Source organism: Zingiber officinale, chromosome 3A (genome assembly GCF_018446385.1).
Source record: "Zingiber officinale cultivar Zhangliang chromosome 3A, Zo_v1.1, whole genome shotgun sequence".
Taxonomy (NCBI): Eukaryota; Viridiplantae; Streptophyta; class Magnoliopsida; order Zingiberales; family Zingiberaceae; genus Zingiber; species Zingiber officinale.
The window spans coordinates 154,318,044-154,327,945 of NC_055990.1; the positions used below are offsets into that span (position 1 = coordinate 154,318,044).

The 9,902-nt window shown below is 38.0% G+C and overlaps 1 protein-coding gene across 1 annotated transcript; it reads right to left on the minus strand.

Annotated features, from left to right (window-relative positions):
• Window positions 1-4,914: 4,914 nt before the first annotated feature.
• On the minus strand, window positions 4,915-5,887 carry LOC122054156 (glycine-rich cell wall structural protein 2-like). The gene has a single exon (XM_042615971.1). It carries the CDS (start codon window positions 5,801-5,803, stop codon window positions 5,024-5,026), a length of 780 nt encoding a protein of 259 aa, XP_042471905.1. The 5' UTR covers window positions 5,804-5,887; the 3' UTR covers window positions 4,915-5,023.
• Window positions 5,888-9,902: the final 4,015 nt, after the last annotated feature.

Sequence of the window (9,902 nt, forward strand, 5' to 3'; positions counted from 1 at the left end):
ACTTTCACCTGGCTTCACTCACCAGGACTTTCCAACTGCCTAACATCCCAGTTAGGACTTTCCCACTGCCTGGCTTCACTCACCAGGACTTTCCACACTGCCTAACATCCCAGTTAGGACTTTCCCCGTGCCAAGTCTCCATACTTGGACTTTCCGCGTGCCAAGCTACCTGCTTGGACTTTTCCCCGTGCCAAGTCTCCGTACTTGGACTTTTCCAGTGCCAAGTCTCCATACTTGGACTTTTCGCGAATCAGGTCAACCAGGTCAACCTTGACCTAAGGTTGCACCTACAATCTCCCAAACACCTATTCTTGTCAAACATCAAGAATACAACTCTCTTCTCGTCAAACATCGACATGCAACTCAACTAGGTCAACCTTGACCTAAGGTTGCACCGACAATCTTCCAAGTCAAACATCAAAATACAACTCGAGTCAAGTCACCTCGAGTCGGGTCAACCAGGTCAACCTTGACCTAAGGTTGCACCAACAGTGCATGCTCGTGAAACTATCATAGAAAGTAGAAGTGAAAAAACCAGAAATTTTCATGAAACTTCTTTGCAAACACATACAGATTTGTCATCAGTTCAACTACAAAATGGCATCCATAGCTACAATTAACCATCACACATCATTGAACAAGGTTTGAAACACAAGAAACAAGCATCATATAGACGACCTCCTTAGCCCCTGACAAGCCTGAACTCGAATCTATGGCCACGCCAAAAGCCTGAACACGCAAGAATCTGCATGATGACAATTAGAATGTTGATTATGCATCACAGAATATCAATCTGCATGATGACAATTAGAATGTTGATTAGTTATTGAAACTGACATTAAATAATGTGTTTTGACACTGACATTTGCCCAGATGTACCTCTCTGGTCACTAGCTCCTGGTTTATAAGAAAAGAAAGAATTGAATGATTGTCGTCGTCATCATTATGTTGTTGATTGGCTGGTTGTCACAGAATGAATGACCTAACATTGTATTCAACAAAGAGCCATATAAATAGTAAATAGAGATATTTGGCTACAAAGAAGTATATAAAGCAAAAGTTATCTCATAGGTACCGAACAATAATCCTCTATCGCTTAAAACATAATAAATCATACCTTTCTTTTGGCCTTTGCAACTGATTTCTTCATAATTTGTTCAATCTTAGATTGTTTCCTCTTTGTGGGTGGACGACCTCGAGATCTTACTTTTAATGGAGAGTGTATTGTTTTTGAACTCGATGTAGATGCTTCTTTCAATTGGTCCGCTCTTGAATGATCTATTTGAATAGCAATCAATTTTTCCTTCACATCTTTCAAGATTTCCACCAAAACAGAACAACTGTCGTCATTATTTACCCCAAGTTGTTGAACCTCTTGTATCAATGGAGTGAGAATATTATATCGATGTCTTTCTCCATCACAAACATATTCATCATAGATGTTAGTGATACTTTGATAACGACGCTTAATATCTTTGCGCCATCGATCCATAATATAATTCATAGGAACCTCAATCACCTTCATTCGTATCAACACAGAGATCACATGCCTACATAAAATTCCCCGAAACTCAAAAAGATGGCATAGACACTTAACTTGACAATCTAACTCAGTATAATCTATCTTGAAGGAAGCATCTCTTATAGGGTCTCCATTTTTTCCCAACAAAGTTTCTACCACTTCAAATATAAAAACAACCCCTTCTTGCCTCACTAGTGAGGTATTGCAAAACATCAACCCTCTTATCTCATCTTGGAACAACTTAAATAAGTTGTTAGTGTAGAAACTTCGAAATTGTCTTTCAATAGGATAACCAGAAATTACTGGTATCATAGAATTAAAAGAACCAAAATCTAAATTTTTTTCTTTTTCAATCTTCTTCTTCAGAGCATTATCAAACTGTTCAACAAATTGCTTCAAAGAAATTTTCGAATGAACATATTCATCAAAAAAAGCATTCATACTTTCACTCCTTTGGGAGGTGGACATAACTGCCCAAAACTTATCTTTGACATACACAGGTATCCATCTATTCCGCTGTTCATACAAAGATTTCAACCAGTCATTGTTCTCTAAATTAAAAACCTCAATCATTTTCATCCAATTCGCATCACATTCATCAATAGTAAGTGAGTTGTAAACAATATTCTTCAATTGTTTCTTTATCAGCTTATATTGAGCATGCCCACCTAATTTTCCTTGTAATTTTTTCATTATATGCCAAAGACACAAACGATGATGAGAATATGGAAATATCTCTTCAATAACAATTGTCATGGCACGACACTGGTCTGTGATTATGGCCTTTGGAGCACGCCCAAGCATACATGTCAGCCAAGATTTGAACAACCATATGAATGCTTCTGAATCTTCACTTGATAATAATCCACAACCAAGCAAAATGGATTAACCATGATGATTCACCCCAACAAAAGAAGCAAATGACATATCATAACTATTAGTCAAATAAGTTGTATCAAAAGTCACAACATCAGAAAAGTAATGATATGCAGCCCTACATCTTGCATCTGCCCAAAAAACATTTCTTATTCGAGACTCTTCATCTAAATCAAGCACATAAAAGAAGTTAGAGTTCCGACTTTGCATGCGACAAAAATAATTACTCAAGACTTCAGCATCTCCATCCCCTAACCTCAACCTTCTAGCTTCTGAAATATAATTCCTACACTTTCTCTCATCAAATGTCAAATTCTCATAGCCTCCAGCCTCAACTACCAATGAATGAAAACTTTTACTTAAAGTAATTCCTGCTTGATCATTTAATTCAAGTTTCCTCTTTGTAGTTGAATCCAATACTTTATTACATCTAAAATGTCGTGACTTTCCCGGGCTCAAGACGTGATTATGATCAAGAGATACACTACTTATCATAAAGTTATCATCATTCCGAATAACAACATTAATCTTAGTTTTGCAATTTGTCTTAGTAGAAGGTCTAGGGTACAAAGCATTTTTGGCTTGAGATACTATTTTACTACTTTTGGCACATCCAAAACAAAAATATTTTTGCTTTCCATCATCTCCCTTTTTACCACCTAATTTTGAAATACCAAAACCAACATTCTGAGCATATGATTTATAAAAATTACGAACTTCATCTTCAGATATAAAGGTCATTCCAATCTTAGGAATCATGACTTCATTTAAACTAGATGGAGATAGGTCTGTGCTCACATGGTCGTTGTTATCATTTACCTCATTTGAATCACTTTTTCCTTGTTCCATGATTATTTTTCACCTACATTTATTCAAAAATGGAAGGCAGGTAAATATTCAACTACATTTATTTGTTTAAAAAATAGAAAACTGATCCAAAAAGTTAAGTATCCAAAAGAAAATTAAGGAATTCCAGAAAAGAAAGAAGAACATACATCCAAACACTAAAGTTATAAGAGATGTTTGTCAGTGTAGTACTGGCCTCTATCATGTTTTATTTTAAAAATTTACTAAACCAAACACACAAAACTCTAAAACAAAAACCAAAATCCAAAGAGCAAATATCAACCGGATCCATTGTAATAGTCATATCACGGCAGATAGATTATGAGCTTAGGAAGCACTAATGTTATTGCCACACAAGGAAAAACTGATGAATGTACAGAGCTTCCATACACAGGCAAACTGATTAATGTACAAAGCAAGAATCTCCATCACAATGATTTTTGAATGTATAGAACAATCCCTAATGTACAGAAATTTATGATTGGTGAACTAACAGTTAACATACTATCAAATAATTTCTTGGCTATATTACCAGTTTCATTGCACAAACTGACATTTGAAAACACGTTACTATCCAATGAGAGTTCCAGTAAGACTGAAGTTTTAAAATTCATGGACTCAAGGATACTGCTTCGAGAATATAGAGGAAGGATTAACGCACACTGCTCTAATTTTATCACTTTGCTTAAGTTTAAAAAAAACATCTTTTACGAGCATAGCCCAGTTTTGGACCTTTTGGTTATCTCATCTCTTCCACTTAGGATGTTTAGCTGCAGTACAAAGCAAGAATCTCCATCACAATGAAATTAAACAAAAAAAAAAAAAACCAGGGAGAGGCGAGCAACTAAACAGCAGGAAACCGAGCAACGTTAAGGTCCAAAGCAGAAAGTCGATTTGGACAAAAATCGGCTAAGGAAAACACCTCATACCTGGATTCAGGGGAGATTTAGGGCAGGGCAGAGGCTGAGAGAAAGGAAGGAGCCAAGTCCGCCGAGAGCCGAGAGTGGAGAGATTTAGGGCACGGAGGCGGAGAGAAAACGCGATGGCAAGGAGGCGGAGGGAATACGCGACAGCAAGAGGCGGAGGGAAAGGGAGACGGCAAGGAGGAGGAGAGAAAATGTTAGGGCAGGAGGCGGAGAGAAAACGTTAGGGCAATGTGTTTTAGGGCACGAAGGCAGAGCCGCGACGAGAAACGAGCGGGGAGAGAAAAAAAACAATTGTAGGTTTTGTCGTGTCACTTTCCACGCAGGAAGTTACGTCATTCGAGATGCAAATTCGAGCCGCATATAATTTCTCGGCCTATATATATTGAGTATTTTTTTTTTCTTTGTGCTTTTTTTTACTTTTACTTGTCGTGTTAAGAGATTTGGAAAGAGCACATCAGACATTTCTTGAGCATATATATGACTTGATTGCTAGTTTGTTCTAGTTTTGCCAAGGCAACATAGAAAATCCATATAAAAATTAAAAAATCTTGTTATATTTGTTAAAACATATATTCTTGAAAGATTGCGTAATTATTCCTATAAATGATTACTGAAAAAAAACACTGCGGCGGCTGTGTGTCAATCGATGTGCACACCTAACGAGTCAACCAGCTACTGGACGGACGGTTCACTTTTCTTTCGTGTATAAATACTAAATTTTTCACTAAGAAGAACACACATGCATAATAAATAGCAAACTAGCTTTAATTTATTCATTATGCAGTAGCGGTACAGCACGAACAACCATGTCTTTTATAATTATACTCGTATAATACCATAAAAAGCTAGTCATCTAATTATGGCCATTTCCGCCACCGCTGCCGTATCCAGACCCAGACCCGTAGCCAGAGCCGGAGCCAGTGCCGCCACCTGATCCCTCACCGCCGCCGCCTCCACCGCCGCCGCCACGACCGTAGCCACCACCATGTGCACCACCCTCGCCGGAGCCAGATCCAGATCCAGATCCATACCCCTGACCGGACCCGGATCCCGACCCAACACCACCGCCCTCTCCTCCGCCGCCACCACCTCCACCGCCGCTTCCCTTTCCGTATCCTCCGGCATTACCAGCCCCACCGCCCGCACCGTAACCCGATCCAGATCCTTGCCCGTAACCAGAGCCGGAGCCGGAGCCTACACCTCCACCTTCTCCCCCACCTCCACCGCCGCCGCTGCCGCCGCTGCCGCCGCCACCACCTTTCCCATACCCTCCGGCGCTTCCTCCTCCAACGCCCTCACCGTATCCCGACCCATAACCGCTGCCGGACCCAGAACCAGAGCTGCCACCGCCTCCTTCTCCTCCGCCACCGCCGCCGCCGCCTCCTTTACCGTACCCTCCGACACTCCCTCCAGCCGCACCCACACCCACACCCACACCCACACCATATCCAGCGCCGGAGCCGGATCCATATCCGGAACCACTGCCAGAGCCTCCGCCTCCTCCTCCACCTCCACCTCCACCGCCGCCTCCTGCGGCAGCCCCGCTGAGCGATCTAGCTGCCAACGCAAGCTGGAAGCTCACAAGGGCGATGAAGGCAACAGCCCAAAACTTACTGCGAGCTCTATTAGCCATTGCAGCTGCACACTACTAGCTATGTTGAGGTCGCAGGGGGAAGAAGGGCTATTTATAGGGCATCCATTCCCTTCATGGCTAACTAGTTAGTCACCAAATCCGAGGTCATACTGTAGGTATACTGGAGTGTGATAATTAAGGTAGCTAGAGTGGTGTGAAACTTGCAATCACAAAGTGGAGATTAAATTAAATGGCTGCCTTGCTATTCCACAATTAGTTTCAATCACTGTCAAATCCATCCATCATGCAACTTGATCACTTTTATCATGATGTAACAAAATGAAGATGGAAAATAAACAGTAAATAGTAAAATAGAGAAAAAAAATTTAATCTTAATTTTAATTTTACATATAATTCTTATGTTCAACAAATTTTATTTCCACTTCCTGCATATAAAATTTTATTTACTTCAATTTTTTCATCGAAAAATCATTACCTAATTGTCCTTAAAATTTTTAAGGTACAAAATATTAAAAAAATAAGTATATTTCTCTTAAAGTCAGCATTTTATACTAAAATCGAGTATATCTTCTATCACAATTATCACTCATATTTTTTAGGTATAAAAGTCTAAAAATGAGTATAATTCATGTTAAATTTAACACTTTACACTAGAATCGAATATATTTTTTATTAAATTGAGCACAACTTTTTTCCTGCTTAATATAATTCCTCATAAATTCAGCACCATTTAAAGAAAATCTAGTATATTTTTCATCCAATTGAGTATCATTTAAAGAAAATATAGTATATTCTCTATCCAATTGAGGTGAAAAAAGAATCGTGTTCAATTTGATAGAAAATATACTAAATTCTACTTTAATATACTAAATTTTAACAAAATTATACTCATTTTTAAACTTTTTATACCTAAAAATATTAGGGGCAATTAGGTACATATGATTGACTACGGAGTAGAAACAAAGATTTTTATCAATGGGGGCTGCATGCAAAGTTTTGTTTACCAATGGGGACTACATACAAATTTTCTCGACAATAAATTAGGATTTACACTAGTCAGTAGATGCACTGACTGACTGATCTGGTACGTCAGGATTTGTAATTCAATTTTCTACTTTGGCACTTAAGGGTAATCTAGTTAATTAACTGATATGTTAGCTAAGATAAATTTGTATATGTTCGGGTCAAATACCGTGAATGGTCAAACCATCAGTTAACGAATGAATTAACGTGCATGCTGCGCTCTCTAGAGATCATCAGTGAAGAGGATGAGAGGACATAAAAAGTTCTTCAACAGAGAGTTAGAATAACATCGAGAGATCTTGAGAGACCATTCCGATGCTCAAATTAGAGTTTACTTGAGGTATGAAACTAGAGGAGGAAGAAGAAGAAAAAAGATAGAGATTCATGAAGTCGAAGAGACTCCTTTTGTACTTACTTTCTCTAAGGTTTATATAGCTGTTAAAAGAGTATCTCTAATGCTGCATTCTCCTTCATCATTCTAGTTTGAGCCAATGAAGGGGTCAGATCCGACAATCATTAGCTATCTCTCTATTCACCAAGTGTCATGTGTTTGAAGGAGAGTAGGGGTGTAAATGAGTCAAGCTGCTCGTGAGCTATTCAATGCTTGATTCGATAAAAGCTAGTTTGAGCTCTTTTAATGAGGCTCGTTAAGATAAACAAACCAAACTCAAGCTTCACAATATTCGGCTCGTTAGCTCGTGAACATGTTCATTAAGTTCATGAATCAACTTTTAAATAAAAAATAATAATAATTTTGATATTGAATTTATAGATTTTATACTCTACTTATAAAAACATAGATAAATATATTAAATTTATTTATTAGAATAAAATTATAAATTTTAATAAGAATATTATAATTTTTTAAAAATATATAATTTAGTTTTTAATGAATATTTAAATTTATAATTTATATTTATTAAGCTCGTTTAGGCTCGATAACAGCTCGAATAAGCTCGTGAGCCATGAATATATTCGTTAAATAAAGCTCAAACTCAGCTCGATTATAAACGAGCCAAACTCAAACATCCAAGAGTTCAACTAGGCTCGGCTCGATTACACCCCTAAAGAAGAGCATTAAGGGGGCAATAGTTGACAACCACTTAACCATCTATCCATTCATCCGGTGTCACTTTTTCCAGAATATTCATAGTCGTTGTTTGCATCTCTCGAGAAAAATGGCCTCATTGGTGAGGCAGTTATGCTGCCTCCTTCTCCACATGCCCCTCACATGTTTTCAATAGGTCTCGTAAAGTGTGGGTCTTGTTGGTCCCTTTGGAGGCCGGCAAGAGGGGAGGGGTGAATTGCCCTACAAAATAAAACAAAAAAAAAACCCTTCTCGGATATTCAACTAACTTAAAAGAACTTGTAATTAAAAAGGCAGAGACTAATTAAAACAGAAAATAGACACAGAGGAATTACTTGGTTTGTAATCAGAGGATTGCTAATCCAAGGCAAAGAAGGCGCACTAATTGATTCTCCTAAGTAGATTAGCAGGCAGTGAAAGACTAGAATAACACAAATGAAAGCACTGAATTACAAGTAGTTGCTTTTAATGTACGGATCAAGACTTTATTTATAGATCTGGTCCCAAAGTGGTTCCGGCGCCGGGATAAACTTTATCCCCAACGGCCGATGCAAAATCGCGATTCGTCAAAATCATGCTCTGGCGCCTGAAGATTCCGGCGCCGGACAGCTCCGGGCGCCCCGGAGCAAAAAGTCAACTATGGTTGACTTTTTGTCCGGGATCACTTCTCCGTTAAGTCCCAGTCTCGGTCCGGGTCTGTTCGCTCCGGCTCCGCTAGCTTGGGTGATCTCGGCCTTCCGGAATAGGGCTCACCCGAACCCATGTTCCGGCCTTCTCCTCGAGCAGCCTTCCTTCCCGGTTTCTCGTCCCTCGAGCGCCGCGCACGCTCTTCTCGTCCACCGGTGTACTCTTCCGCGGACACCTCGTCCCTCAGACGCACCGAGCCCGTCGGCTCTCTCCCGTGCCGTCCTTCTCGCTAGCCGCGTCTTCCGCTCGACTTCCTGTGTTCCTAAGCTCCTGCACACTTAGACACAAGGGTTAAACAAACGCAGGACCTAACTTAGCTTGTTTGATCACATCAAAACACCTTGGGGTTCCAACAATCTCCCCCTTTTTGATGTGAGCAACCCAAGTTAAGTTAGGGTAACCATATGCAATAAAGATAATTTATATTAAAATAAGTCCAAATATATTTCAATTGAAAAATTATAGTACCTCCCCCTAGACTTAACATACTTCTCCCCCTTTGATCACATAAAAATTGGGGTTATAAACAAGTCTAAGGTAAATTCAAACAAAAATATTTTGCAGATAAGAACAGTCATAAAAAAAATTTAAGTTTAAAACTTATCTCAGCATTCCCAAAATTTTTTTTTCAAAATTTTAAAAAAAATTCTAAGTGAATATTCATAAGTAACAATTCTAAGTCAATTTTTTTTTTTAAATGATAACGCAATTTTTAAAAAAATCTAAGTTAACTTTTAAAAAAAATTCTAAGTCAATTTTCATGAAAATTTCTAAGATAATAAAAAATTTCTAAGTTAAGTTAGAAAGTTTTTAAATATTTTCTAACACAAATTGAATAACTCTTTTAAAGCATTTAAGTAATTTAAATTAATGCTTTTTCAGTTAGTCAATTAAACTTTTCATTTCGATAGTTGGCTTTCAGGTCGTGGCGAGGCACTAGGCCTTCTTGGTTATTGGAGCAACAACCACTTCCTTAGACAAAGCCTCATAAAGAAATTAGTTGTTTAATTTCCTTGCTAAAAATGCTAAGTCTAACTTTAATTTTAAGTTAAACAGGTTTTTGGAATCCAGTAAAGGTTCCTACCTACAGGATTAACCAAGTATTTCCTAGGTATATAGATTTTTGATATATTTCTAATTTGACTTTGTTGAAATCTATAATACCAATTTAAATTTCTAAAAGTAGGAATATTTGAACCATTAGATTTTTTCAATCTTTCTATTTCTTCTTTTAGTTTTTCATTTTCAATTTTCAATTTTTCAAAATCCTCTATAAGACATGATTTTGCCAAAATTCTCTTCGTTTCTAAAATTTCATTTTCTAATTTGGTATTTTTATTT

Excerpts from the sequence above, each read along its gene's own strand:
- LOC122054156 (XM_042615971.1), bottom strand. The coding sequence starts at position 5,803 with ATGGCTAATAGAGCTCGCAGTAAGTTTTGGGCTGTTGCCTTCATCGCC.